Source organism: Haliotis asinina, chromosome 9 (assembly GCF_037392515.1).
Source record: "Haliotis asinina isolate JCU_RB_2024 chromosome 9, JCU_Hal_asi_v2, whole genome shotgun sequence".
Classification (NCBI taxonomy): domain Eukaryota; kingdom Metazoa; phylum Mollusca; class Gastropoda; order Lepetellida; family Haliotidae; genus Haliotis; species Haliotis asinina.
In genome coordinates this window covers 21948066-21964209 of record NC_090288.1, presented here as the reverse complement: position 1 = coordinate 21964209, position 16144 = coordinate 21948066, and the positions used below count along the sequence as shown (strand labels likewise).

At 40.7% G+C, this 16144-nt stretch overlaps 1 protein-coding gene across 1 annotated transcript in view; it reads left to right on the top strand.

Annotated features, from left to right (window-relative positions):
- Positions 1-642: 642 nt before the first annotated feature.
- LOC137297165 (SCO-spondin-like) overlaps positions 643-16144 on the top strand; it is a 77455-nt gene continuing 61953 nt past the window's right edge. Inside the window, exons 1-4 of the mRNA XM_067829178.1 lie at positions 643-718; positions 9736-10311; positions 11188-11448; positions 13822-13989. Coding sequence (XP_067685279.1) covers positions 643-718; positions 9736-10311; positions 11188-11448; positions 13822-13989 — 1081 coding nt within the window. The remainder of the gene's footprint in view (positions 719-9735; positions 10312-11187; positions 11449-13821; positions 13990-16144) is intronic.

The following is a 16144-nucleotide window of genomic DNA, read 5'->3' as shown; positions in this document are numbered from 1 at the left end:
AACTCACTGGATCGAAAACCTGTTTTGTTCTTGTGTCCAGTTTCTTTGTCTTGTTCGAGTCTTTTACATGTATGTTCTACCTGAGTCTTGTTACGGTCTTGTGCCTGTCTATTCTACCTGTGTCTTGTTACCGTCTTGTACATGTATGTTCTACCTGTGTCCTGTTACCATCGTGTACATGTATGTTCTACCTGTGTCCTGTTACCATCGTGTGCATGTATGTTCTACCTTTGTCCTTTTACCATCTTGTACGTGTATGTTCTACCTGTGTCTAGTTCCTGTCATGTACATGTATGTCCTACCTGAGTCTTGTTACCGTCTTGTACCTGTCTGTTCTACCTGTGTCCTGTTACCGTCTTGTACCTGTCTGTTCTACCTGTGTCCTGTTACCGTCTTGTACATGTATGTTCTGTCTGTGTCTTTTTCTGTCTTGTTCCTGTATGTTCTGTTTTTGTCTTGTTACCATCTTGTATGCTCTACCTCCCGTTTTGTACCTGTATCTTATACCTGTATTGTTTTCCTGTGCTTATTCCTGTCTTGAACAAAATTGTTGTACCTGTGTTTGACTCACATGTCTTATTCCTCCCTTGTAAGTGTGTCTTATATTTGTGTCACTGTGTTTCCCCAGAGTCACCGGGTACGATGTTGATATACCTGTTGTTGGCCATCCTGGCCTCGAATGCTGCAGCCCAGACCAATCTGTCGGCCCTCAACAGAGGTGAGTGTTTCATGTAGGGCGGCCCTGTTGCTAGCTTCTGGTGTCACGTCTTAACGAGAAGAACGGGAGTGAGAACGGGAGGTTCTCACAAACAGCGTTGTAAGCAACACGGTCGTACGATACATCCTGCTACTATGTAAATAAATATTAGGATACAACCATATTAACATACACGGGTGTAGGATACAACCATATTAACATACACGGGTGTAGGATACAACCATATTAACATACACGGGTGTAGGATACAACCATATTAACATACACGGGTGTAGGATACAACCATATTAACATACATCGGTGTAGGATACAACCATATTAACATACACGGGTGTAGGATACAACCATATTAACATACACGGGTGTAGGATACAACCATATTAACATACATCGGTGTAGGATACAAACATATTAACATACACGGGTGTAGGATACGACCATATTAACATACACGGGTGTAGGATACAAACATATTAACATACATCGGTGTAGGATACAACCAAATTAACATACACGGGTGTAGGACACAACCATATTAACATACACGGGTGTAGGATACAACCATATTAACATACACGGGTGTAGGATACAACCATATTAACATACATCGGTGTAGGATACAAACATATTAACATACACGGGTGTAGGATACAAACATATTAACATACATCGGTGTAGGATACAACCATATTAACATACATCGGTGTAGGATACATACTATACTAGCATACGATGGTGTAGGATATAACCACATTAACATACATCGGTGTAGGATACATACTATACTAGCATACGATGATGTAGGATACAACCATATTAACATACATCGGTGTAGGATACATACTATACTAGCATACGATGATGTAGGATACAACCATATTAACATACACGGGTGTAGGATACATACTATACTAGCATACGGTGATGTAGGATACAACCATATTAACATACACGGGTGTAGGATACAACCATATTAACATACACGGGTGTAGGATACAACCATATTAACATACATCGGTGTATGATACATACTATACTAGCATACGATGATGTAGGATATAACCACATCAACATACATCGGTGTAGGATACATACTATACTAGCATACGATGATGTAGGATACAACCATATTAACATACACGGGTGTAGGATACATACTATATCAGCTTATATAATCTACAGATATGCATAATACATACTGTTATAACCATGCAGAATACATACCTTTATTACCAGCAGGCTTGTCGAATACAGATTGTTTTATCATCCAAAACTGTGTTCCACAGGAGATATCGCTTGTGTGAGATCAGATCTCCTTTGAGATATTGCTTTGACAGTAGATTTTGCAACAAGCTTTAACAATGCTATGACGTCATGAACTTGATGATGTCACAATACTCTGGCATCATTGCACTGCAAATCAAATGCCAGTGTTGTGTTCAGAGATGTACATTTTTCATTACTTTATCAACTCGTGTTGATATATTTGATATCAGTAGACATTTGTGTGAGGTTCTATGTATATCCTACAGAAATGCAGAATATATACAGTCGAGCATCCTTGTATCGAACTTTGATAAGTCGGTATCTCGGTTTCGATATAACATCTCGGTCCCGGTAAAATCCTCCATGATTTATCATTATTCAAGTTGCTATAACTCGATATGGGTGTCTCGATATTTCGGATGTCCCAATATAATTTGATAGTCCCAACAAACAAAACAACCCTTTTAGTTTTATATTTACAAAGAAACTCGATATTCACCTACCTTTCGTGGGCAAGTTTTCCTCTGAACATTGTTTGTTTCCAGACGTTTTCACACAGTGGGGCATGAATCAAAGAGATACGCTAGTGTCAACTAACTAGGACTGATCGAGTTGACGGAGTCACTTGTTTGTTATTAAATTAGGATGGATTAAGATGGAGTTAATTGGGAAATACTCACTGTTACAACTAACAGCTACTGATAGCGGATCATGGTTTCGAATCAATTTGTGGTATGGGATGACATGCCCAGGTCGGTGGACGTCGAGTTAATTCTACAGGGTTTAATGGTCCCTTGAATATCGAGTCAACGCTGCTCGAATGTACTGTTAAGAAGGACAGGCGTGCAGAATACATACTGTTATAGCCCATAGAGATCCAGAATAAATACTCAATATATATAAACACATGATGCTTATCGACATTGTAAACACAAAAGTAAACAAAAGGGTTTTACTGTCTGCACTCGTTTACATCGAGTACTGGTACAGCAGTAAAGTGTCATCAGTAGGCCGTTTCAGCTGGTTCCCATGGTAGCGTCTGGAGTTGCTCATTTGTGACGTCATTCCAACTTTACGTCACAATATGATTTGAATGACGTCACCACTGTTGATGACTCAAGAACACAGTGACTTTTGGTTTACAATATATAATGTTATAACCTATAGACATCCAGAATATATACTGTTATGACCTACAGATACGCAGAATATATACTGTTATGACCTACAGCCCTGTAGAATATATACTGTTATGACCCGCAGACATGCAGAATATATACTGTTATGACCTACAGACATGCAGAATATATACTGTTATGACCTACAGATACGCAGAGTACATAATGTTATGACCTACAGAGATCCAGAATATATACTGTTATAACCTACAGAGATTCATGCAGAATACATATTGTAATAACCTACAGACATGCAGAATATATACTCCTTATAACCTACAGACATGCAGAAGATATACTTTTATAACCTACAGAAATGGAGAATACATACTATTACAACCTACAGACATGCAAATCATATACTGTTATAACCTACCTTCATGTAGAATACATACTGTTATAACAAGTACAAATAAGATGCGGGACAAGTGACCAGGGTTTCGTGTTTCAATGGGTTGTCCAGTCAGGCCATCAGAGCGGAATAATTTATCGTTGTGTTTTGTGAACTAATTAACTGGTCGTTGGAAATGTACTGGAAATGTACTCCTAGTATACCAAGCCGAAATGTTGCGGGAGGCTGAATGTAGACGGCGTGTCGGAGAGGGCCGGATATGAAACCATGCGGGTCTATAATTTCACGTGGCTAGGTGTACCTTACACATACCAAGCCGAAATGTTGCGGGAGGCTGAATGTAGACGGCGTGTCGGAGAGGGCCGGATATGAAACCATGCGGGTCTATAATTTCACGTGGCTTGGTGTACCTTACACATAAGTTTCATCTTGCGTCGCTCTGATAGAGCCTATTTCAACACATGTTTTGTAAACGGACGTGTTCCCCATCTCGTAAAGGGTAGGTATATCTCGGTAACTGCTGACCGGGTCGAGCGGAGAATTGGTCTCCAAGGGGAAAACTGTTCCTGGCAATAAAACACAAAATACACTAGAAAAACAGACATTAGCAGTGCACAGTGCGACACATCACTCGCAATATAATCATATAATAGTAATTAACTTGTACAGCGCCTAAGTTCCAGGCTAGGCCTGTTCAACAGCGCTTTTCAGGAAAGCAGTAGACGAATGTTACTGGATATACAAAACAAGTTTTAGAAACTTTTTGAAGGCTTGAACAGAGTCGACAGATTTGATGTCCACTGGGATGGAGTTGCAGAGTCGAGGAGCAGACTCAGAGAAGGCATTTACAGCGAGTTGAGTAGACGGGGATGGGATAGAGAGTTATTACATGGTTGAGGATCTGAGAGGTCTTGTGGGCTGGTACAGTTTATGCAGGTCTTTGAGATACTATGGTGATGACGAGACATATTTTTCGGTGTGTGATCGCCAAATGATGAGTGCGGTTTAACAACCCGATTACACTGGTATACTACACTTGATTACACTGGCATACTACACTTGATTACAGCTCAAATTATTTCCTATACACAGAAGAGAATAAATTTCTGTCAAATAAAACAACGCTTACGGACTTCGTGTTTCGTACCGTGTGTAGTTCTCCCCACACACGGCGTTTAGTAGTCCCCCTACAAACGGCATGTTGTAGTCCCCCTAGACATGGCATGTTGTAGTACCCCCTACACACCACACGTAGTAGTACCCCATACACACGACACGTAGTAGTACCCCATACACACGACACGTAGTAGTACCCCATACACACGAAACGTAGTAGTACCCCATAAACACGACACGCAGTAGTCCCCCATACACACGACACGTAGTAGTACCCCATACACACGACCCGCAGTAGTACCCCATAAACACGACACGTAGTAGTACCCCATAAACACGACAAGTAGTAGTACCCCATAAACACAAGTAGTAGTACCCCATACACACGACACGTAGTAGTACCCCATACACACCATACACACGATACGTAGTAGTACCCCATACACACGACACGGAGTAGTACCCCATACACACGACACGTAGTAGTACCCCATACACACGACACGCAGTAGTACCCCATACACACGACACGTATTAGTACCCCATACACACGACACGCAGTAGTACCCCATACACACGACACGTAGTAGTACCCATACACACGACACGTAGTAGTACCCCATACACACGACACGCAGTAGTACCCCATAAACACGACACGTAGTAGTACCCCATACACACCATAAACACGACACGTAGTAGTACCCCATAAACACGACAAGTAGTAGTACCCCATAAACACAAGTAGTAGTACCCCATACACACGACACGTAGTAGTCCCTCTACACACGGCATGTTGTAGTGCCTCTACACACGGCATGTTGTACACCCCCCTCCACCCCCCACCCCCCACCCCCCACACATGGCATGTGGCAGTCCCCTACACAGGCACGTTGTAGTCCCCCAAAAGAAAAGACGGCAAGTAATTCTGTTAACTGACAGTCGTAGACGAGCCATGTTGTAAGGTGTGGCAAAGAAACGGTATTTGTAATGGTAATCATCTCGACAATTCAGAGACGCGACTCTTGTTACACAACATTCCAAGGGAGGGGTGTGTTTAGGGGCTGGTTGTGTGTTAGGTCTGTCCTCATATAATGATATACTGTAACACAGATATGATATGACTGTCGAATTTGGGTTCTTAAAAGCAAGACATAGTTTTCGGCTTGTGATCGCCAAGTTATGAGAGTGATTCAACAATCAAAATGCACTGGTATACTACAGTTCCTTACAGCTTATGTTGTTTCCAACTCACATCATATTCTGTTTCCACCTTACAATGCAACATGATACTCTGTTGCAGACTGTTACTGACTTACAATACAACATGATATTCTGTTGGAGATTGTTACTGACTTACAATATAACATGATATTCTGTTGCACAATGTTACTACCTTACAATACAACATGATATTCTGTTGCAGAGTGTTACTTCCTTACAATACAACATGATATTCTGTTGGAGATTGTTACTGCCTTACAATACAACATGATATTCTGTTGCAGAATGTTACTACCTTACAATATAACATGATATTCTGTTGGAGATTGTTACTTCCTTACAATACAAAACGATATTCTGTTGCAGATTGTTTCCACCTTACAATACAGCATGATATTCTGTTGCAGAGTCTTACTTCCTTACAATACAACATGATATTCTGTTGTAGAGTGTTACTTCCTTTCAATGCATGATATTCTGTTGCAGAATGTTACTTCCTTACAATACAACATGACATTCTGTTGCAGAGCGTTACTTCCTTACAAAACAACATGACTTTCTGTTGCAGAGTGTTACTTCCTTACAATACAACATGATATTCTGTTGCAGATTGTTACTTCCTTACAATACAAAACGATATTCTGTTGCAGATTGTTTCCACCTTACAATACAACATGATATTCTGTTGCAGAGTCTTACTTCCTTACAATACAACATGATATTCTGTTGTAGAGTGTTACTTCCTTTCAATGCATGATATTCTGTTGCAGAGTGTAACTTCCTTACAATACAACATGATATTCTGTTGCAGAATGTTACTACCTTACAATATAACATGATATTCTGTTGCAGATTGTTACTTCCTTACAATACAACATGATATTCTGTTGCAGATTGTTACTTCCTTACAATACAACATGATATTCTGTTGCACAATGTTACTTCCTTACAATACAACATGGTATTCTGTTGCAGAGTGTTACTTCCTTACAATACAACATGATATTCTGTTGGAGATTGTTACTTCCTTACAATACAACATGATATTCTGTTGCAGAATGTTACTACCTTACAATATAACATGATATTCTGTTGCAGAGTGTTACTTCCATACAATACAACATGATATTCTGTTGCAGATTGTTACTTCCTTACAATATAACATGATATTCTGTTGCACAATGTTATTTCCTTACAATACAACATGATATTCTGTTGGAGATTGTTACTGCCTTACAATACAACATGATATTCTGTTGCAGAATGTTACTACCTTACAATATAACATGATATTCTGTTGGAGATTGTTACTTCCTTACAATACAAAACGATATTCTGTTGCAGATTGTTTCCACCTTACAATACAACATGATATTCTGTTGCAGAGTCTTACTTCCTTACAATACAACATGATATTCTGTTGTAGAGTGTTACTTCCTTTCAATACATGATATTCTGTTGCAGAATGTTACTTCCTTACAATACAACATGATATTCTGTTGCAGAGCGTTACTTCCTTACAAAACAACATGATATTCTGTTGCAGAGTGTTACTTCCTTACAATACAACATGATATTCTGTTGCAGAGTGTTACTTCCTTACAAAACAACATGATATTCTGTTGCAGAGTGTTACTTCCTTACAATATAACATGATATTCTGTTGGAGATTGTTACTTCCTTACAATACAAAACGATATTCTGTTGCAGATTGTTTCCACCTTACAATACAACATGATATTCTGTTGCAGAATGTTACTACCTTACAATATAACATGATATTCTGTTACACAATGTTACTTCCTTACAATACAACATGATATTCTGTTGCAGATTGTTACTTCCTTACAATACAACATGATATTCTGTTGCACAATGTTACTTCCTTACAATACAACATGGTATTCTGTTGCAGAGTGTTACTTCCTTACAATACAACATGATATTCTGTTGGAGATTGTTACTGACTTACAATACAACATGATATTCTGTTGCAGAATGTTACTACCTTACAATATAACATGATATTCTGTTGCAGAGTGTTACTTCCTTACAATACAACATGATATTCTGTTGCAGATTATTTCCACCTTACAATAAAACATGATATTCTGTTGCAGAGTGTTACTTCTTTACAATACAACATGATATTTCTATTGCAGAGTGTTAATTCCTTACAATACAACATGATATTCTGTTGCAGAATGTTACTTCCTTACAATACAACATGATATTCTGTTGCAGAATGTTACTTCCATACAATACAACATGATATTCTTTTGCAGATTGTTACTTCCCTACAATACAACATGATATTCTGTTGCAGAGTGTTACTTCCTTACAATATAACATGATATTCTGTTGCAGAGTGTTACTTCCTTACAATACAACATGATATTCTGTTGCAGAATGTTACTTCCTTACAATACAACACGATATTCTGTTGCAGAGTGTTACTTCCTTACAATACAAGACGATATTCTGTTGCAGATTGTTTCCACCTTACAATACAACATGATATTCTGTTGCAGAATGTTACTTCCTTACAATACAACACGATATTCTGTTGCAGAGTGTTACTTCCTTACAATACAAGACGATATTCTGTTGCAGATTGTTTCCACCTTACAATACAACATGATATTCTGTTGTAGAGTGTTACTACCTTACAGTATAACATGATATTCTGTTGCAGAATGTTACTACCTTACAATATAACATGATATTCTGTTGCAGATTATATCTGCCTTACAATACAACATGATATTCTGTTGCAGAATGTTACTTCCTTACAATACAACATGATATTCTGTTGCAGAATGTTGCTTCCTTACAATACATGATATTTTGTTGCAAAATGTTACTTCCATACAATACAACATGATATTCTGTTGCAGATTGTTACTTCCTTACAATACAAGATGATATTCTGTTGCAGATTGTTTCCACCTTACAATACAACATGATTTTCTGTTAGAGATTGTTACTGACTTACAATACAACATGATATTCTGTTGTAGAGTGTTACTTCCTTACAATATAACATGATATTCTGTTGCAGAATGTTACTACCTTACAATATAACATGATATTCTGTTGCAGAATGTTACTACCTTACAATATAACATGATATTCTGTTGGAGATTGTTACTTCCTTACAATACAACATGATATTCTGTTGCAGATTATTTCTGCCTTACAATACAACATGATATTCTGTTGCAGAATGTTACTACCTTACAATACAACATGACATTCTGTTGCAGAGTGTAACTTCCTTACAATACAAGATGATATTCTGTTGCAGAATGTTACTTCCTTACAATACAACATGATATTCTGTTGCAGATTATTACTGCCTTACAATACAACACGATTTTCCGTTGCAGAATGTCACTACCTCACAATAGACCACGGTAATCTGTTGCAGATTGTTCCTGCCTTACAATAAAACATGACATTCTGTTGCAGAGTGTAACTTCCTTACAATACAACATGATATTCTGTTGCAGAATGTTACTTCCTTACAATACAACATGATATTCTGTTGCAGAGTGTTACTTCCTTACAATACAACATGATATTCTGTTGCAGATTATTACTGCCTTACAATACAACACGATTTTCCGTTGCAGAATGTCACTACCTCACAATAGACCACGGTAATCTGTTGCAGATTGTTCCTGCCTTACAATACAACATGATATTCTGTTGCAGATTGTTCCTGCCTTACAATACAACATGATATTCTGTTGCAGATTGTTCCTGCCTTACAATACAACACGGTAATCTGTTGCAGATTGTCACTACCTCACAATACAACACGGTAATCTGTTGCAGATTGTTCCTGCCTTACAATACAACATGATTTTCTGTTGCAGATTGTCACTCCATCTATGATGCTGTGCTGGTTGTTGACGGATCCGAGAGTATTGGTGCCAGTAACTTCATCACCGTGAAGCGAGCCCTGATGGAGTTCATAAACACCACGCTGCAGACGAACGAGGACGTTCACGTGGGCGTTGTGTTGTACAGCACGGCGGTCACAGAAACCGTGAACATGACTCATGACTGGCGGTTCTTGGACAACAAGATCGAGAACATGTCGTACCCTGCCCGATCCACGTTCACGGACCACGGCATCGACTCGGCGACCGATATGCTGCTGACACAGGGCAGGAAGGTCGTGCCCCGCATCATGATTGTAGTCACAGACGGTCTCTCCACACGTCCTGAGAGGACACTGGAAGCGGCACAAAGGGCTAAAGACAGCAGCATCACCATCTATACAGTTGGAATAGAATTTTATGTTAAACGAAACGCCGGCATCTTGGCTCGATATCAAAGTGAGCTAGAGAGTATTGCGTCAGACGAAGGTCACGTGATACACCTGTCAGATTTCCAAACGTTCGAGGACACTGCCCCAGAACTCGCAGAGAAATTCTGTGCTGTAATTGGTATGTGGTCTTCTAGTTATTTCAAGCCTGTCTTTAAACAATACCATACCCACTCTTGTTTTATGGACACAATAAAACCATTACACCATCCACAAACACCCACACTCAACCAAGCACACTTACAACATATGTCATATTTGGGATTTCACTTTCTTATTACACACCTACCCACGTACACACTAACATGCATCCTACTGTACAGTTTTCACCCCAACACCCATTCGTGACAACTCGTGCTATTCCTGGACAAGCCGAATATCGACCCGTGCCATCCTAGATGGATTTCACGCTGGCGCATCAACATAAGAACTGCTCTTAGAAAGAACGATAACTCTATGTTACTTAAGACCACCTGTGCACTCGTGTATCGTATTGCTTTTTTTGTTAAAAACCCCCAGCTATATTAAATCTTAAGGCAGATATAAAAAAGTGAACATATTTCTCAAATTGAACATATAACCTTGCTGCCCTGGTAGAGTTTTAAAATGAATAGACTGAAAATCATATAAATGACCCCCCAAAAGTCAGTCTAAAATACCCCAACATAGGAAATCTAGTCCAGTGTTACAGATTAAAGTTGCTTAGTTACATAGAGATAAAATTTTATTGTTTTGAAGGTCGTAGCGATTTATAAGATTATTTCCTAAATATGCTCGAAAACGCACGTATAATCTCCAAAAGAAGCCCGTAAGTTCGTCAGAAATACTCCCAACTGTCACAGACACAGATCCCCAACTCTGCAACTGTCACAGACACAGATCCCCAACTCTGCAACTGTCACAGACACAGATCCCCAACTCTGCAACTGTCACAGACACAGATCCCCAGATCGCACACTGTTCCTCTTTCCTACTAAATGTCCATCTGTCCCTTCAGCTGAGGTCTTGACGGGTCTCCAGAACCTGACTGTGTACGAGGGGGAGAGATTCAACCTGACGGCCGAGATGAGTCATATCGCCGTGGTTGGGGGCAACTGGAGCCAGAACGGGAAGCTCCTTAATGCGGGGGGACGCTACAGCATCTCCAAGAATGGCTCTTTCCTTTCATTCTACGTACAGGGAGCGCAGTTGTCTGACGCCGGGAACTACACCTTCACAGCTGGGGGGCAGACAGCACACGGCTTCGTCACTGTTCTCAGTGAGTTTCTTTAACGCTTTGCAACAAAACCACGAAGAGTCGTGTGGCAAATCAAATAAGGACAAATGAAATAGTGTAACAGAATAGCAGTACCAGTGAAAGAAAGGCATTAGAAGGGATGCTAGAGTTGACAATGTTAAGTCATTGACATATGACATTACAGGGTTCACAGTGGTCAGTCACTGACTTAGGACATTACAGGGGTCACAATGTTAAGTCACTGACATAGGACATTTCAGGGGTCACAATGTTAAGTAATTAAAATTGCGGTGGGTACCGGCAGTAGAACCATGTGGACAGTGGAACCAGGTTGACAGTGACACCAGTCCATATATTCTCAGTCAAAGTAAAAATTTCACACACAGAAATTAGTAAAAATATGTTTTGAAATTTGCCGACAGTTGTCATGAATATTGACGGCAAAGACATTGTCAAAGACGACACGCCGCACATCAATTCACCTATCTGTATCATGCGAACGAGTTTTGAACCAGTGGTGTGTTTCACGTGCCACTTGTCACGTGACCACATGAGACACGTGCTTTCGTGCTGACTTACGCACGGTAGAGTGAAAACCAGGAAAACGAGTCCAAACAAAGACTGATACCTTGAATTTCAATGCCACGACTGTCAAATGTTCAGTGTCAACGTTCCGTTGGCATGGTGTACACGGGTACGTCCGTAGCTGACGTTGCGAGGGTGATGGGATGCAGTTGCCGTACAGTCTGTCCCCGTCCTGGTATATCACGTGTGACGTCACGATCAGAAATCCGCCATATTGAGTTGTCTCAACTTCGCAATGGATTTGTCGCGGCACCATCCACCAGAAATGAATTGTCCCAAGGTCGTGTGTTTGCGCAAACCTGCGAGTAGCACATGTTTCTGTACAGCGACCATATTATGGACCTATTTGACACCCATACACCGACGTCAACGGCAGCTCTGAACGGATGGACTCAGATGACGTGGAATAGGGGTGCAATTACTGATGAATCCAGATTTTCCCTACGATTATTTGATGGCAGGATCAGAGTATGGAAGGGACATGGTGAACGTCATGCCCAGTGTTGCGTTGGAGGCGGAAGTGTTATGACTTGGGGTGCATTGTGTGGACATGCCCGTTCCCGACTGCTTGCTATACAGGGAAACCTTAAATGTGCAGGATATGGTGACGAAATGCTAACTCCGGAGCTTCTACCCATGATAGCAGGTCATGGCCTAGGCCTGGTCTTTCAACACGATAACGCCAGGCCTCGTATTGCTTCCGGAACGATGTAACGAGTATCGATGTTATGGAATGGCCCTCATGACGCTCTTCTTACATGAATCCCATCAAACACGCCTGAGATGTGCTTGGCAGACGTCTCCGCCAAGTATCGAACCCCCAACAGAATTTACAGGAACTTGGTTCCATGCAGTAATGGCGTCCTATCCATCATGGCGTGTTTCGGCGCACCAGTCACTCCATGAGGGGACGATGCATCGGAGTTGTAAACGCACGCAAGGGGCATACGCGTTGTAAGCATTCAGCTCTGGGGACGGTGTCCAAGTTGTGAATTACAATATTAAGTCTTAGACGATTGGATGACTGTTCTGGTCGGAATGGTCACACGATGGACCTGATATCTAGGGTACTTTGCCAATGGGGTGCTCAGAATTAAACAATACCTTAGTCAATGCATCCTTTACTCATATGTTCTAACTAACGACTGTCAAACAGGTGTGAAGTTTTAAATTTGGCTGAGTTTAGTTCCAACTGGCTGTAGTTCCAACAGCTACATTTATGAGAGATGCCAATAAGTCCTCTAACGTCATGTGTTTGTAAAAACTGAAAGTTAGACCTCCGTCACATGTAAGTATCTATCTGTTAGGGGCCCTAAATGAGTTCAGTTTTACGCTGCACTCAGCAGTATTCCAGCTATATGACGGCGGTCTGTAAATAATCGAGTCTGGACCAGACAAACCAGTGATCAACAACATGAGCATCGATCTGCGCAACTAAGAACCGATGACATGTGTCAACCAAGTCAGCGAGCCTGACCACCCGATCTCGTTAGTCTCTTCTAACGACAATCATAGTCGCCTTTAACGGCAAGCATGTGTTGCTGAACGGCCATTCTACACTGGACCGTTACTGAAAGTTAGTGACATGTTTTACTACTCCTTATTTGATAATCTTGTGGAGAAGGGATGAGACATCAGAAAAGCCCAAACACAATGGTAGTCAGAACCACGTTATACATTGAACCTCGAGGTGTTTAGCTCATTTATCATGTTCTGTCGACTGAGTACTACTGTCAGGAATCAGGTCAATATATTAGTCTGGATTAAGGGTTTTCAGTTTTTGACTGTAGATTTTGATTCTCGGCACAGAGCGTTGGAGCGACTGGTCAGAGTGGAGTCAACTCCGATGTCGAGCAACCTGCGGAGTCAATATCATTGGAGACAGAGAGCGCACGCGCACATGTGAAAAGCCGGAATGTGTAGGAAACAACAGTGAAACGGAGACTGGGGCGTGTACATCAGTCGCTCCCTGCGATGGTAAGCTTGCTGTGCTGTTCATTATTTTCAAGGTTCAAGATTTATATTACCATGTTAGGGCGAGTAAGTGAGTGAGTTTAGTTTTATGCTGCACTCAGCAATATTTCAACTATATGGCGACGGTCTGTAAATATACGAGTCTGAACTAGACTATTCAGTGATCAACAGCATAAGAATTGATTTACACTACTGATAATCGATGACGTGTGTCAACCAAGCCAGCGAGCCTGACCCTCCGATCTCGTTAGTCGCGTCTTACAACAAGCATGGATCACTGAAGATCAGTTCTGACCAGAATCTTCACGGGTCTACATTACTAGAAGCCTCCAGCCCAAATGTTTTGTCTGACAAACCTATTTTCACAGAAAGCTTACATTAGAACAGTAATGAATGAATACAAACAAATGCTACAGATACAATACAAGAGAATACACTATGTGTGTCATCTCTCTTATTTGTGCTATATGACAACACTGGCAGACATCCACAAACAACATTGGACGTCAGGCAGAATGCCTAACCACAATACAATACATTAGACGCCAGGCAGAATGCCCAACCACAATACCATACATTAGACGTCAGACAGAATGTCCAACCACAATACCATACATTAGACGTCAGGCAGAATGTCCAACCACAATACCATACATTAGACGTCAGGCAGAATACCCAACCACAATACCATACATTAGACGTCAGGCAGAATGCCCAACCACAATACCATACATTAGACGTCAGGCAGAATGCCCAACCACAATACCATACATTAGACGTCAGGCAGAATGCCCAACCACAATACCATACATTAAACGTCAGGCAGAATGCCCAACCACAATACCATACATAAGACGTCAGACAGAATGTCCAACCACAATACCATACATTAGACGTCAGGCAGAATACCCAACCATAATACCATACATTAGACGTCAGGCAGAATGCCCAACCACAATACCATACATTAGACGTCAGGCAGAATGCCCAACCACAATACCATACATTAGACGTCAGGCAGAATGCCCAACCACAATACCATACATTAGACGTCAGGCAGAATGCCCAACCACAATACCATACATTAGACGTCAGGCAGAATGCCCAACCACAATATCATACATTAGACGTCAGGCAGAATGCCCAACCACAATACCATACATTAGACGTCAGACAGAATGTCCAACCACAATACCATACATTACACGTCAGACAGAATGTCCAACCACAATACCATACATTAGACGTCAGGCAGAATGCCCAACCACAATACCATACATTAGACGTCAGGCAGAATACCCAACCACAATACCATACATTAGACGTCAGGCAGAATACCCAACCACAATACCATACATTAGACGTCAGGCAGAATACCCAACCACAATATCATACATTAGTCGCTATATTCACAGAGGGCATCAGACATTAGATGCTATAACCACAGAGAGCATCAGACATTAGATGCTATATCCACAGAGATCATCAGACATTAGATGCTATATCCACATACAGCATCAGACATTAGATGCTATATCCACATACAGCATCAGACATTAGATGCTATATCCACAGAGAGCATCAGACATTAGATGCTATATCCACAGAGATCATCAGACATTAGATGCTATATCCACAGACAGCATCAGACATTAGATGCTATATCCACAGAGATCATCAGACATTAGATGCTATATCCACAGAGAGCATCAGACATTAGATGCTATACCCACAGAAAACATCAGACATTAGATGCTATACCCACAGAAAACATCAGACATAAGATGCTATATCCACAGTGAGCATTAGACATTAGATGCTATATCCACAGAGACCATCAGATGCAAATTTAATGTTCACTGATAGCATTAGACATTAGATGCTATATCCACAGAGATCATCAGACATTAGACGCTGTATCCACAAAGAGCATCAGACATTAGATGCTCTATTTATAGAAAGCATCAGACATTAGATGCCATATCCACAGAAACATCAGACATTAGACGCTCTATTTACAGAGAGCATCAGACATTAGATGCCACATCCACAGACAGCATCAGACATTAGATGCTCTATTTACGGAGAGCATCAGACATTAGATGCGATATCCATAGACAACATCAGACATTAGACGCTGTATACAAATAGAGCATCA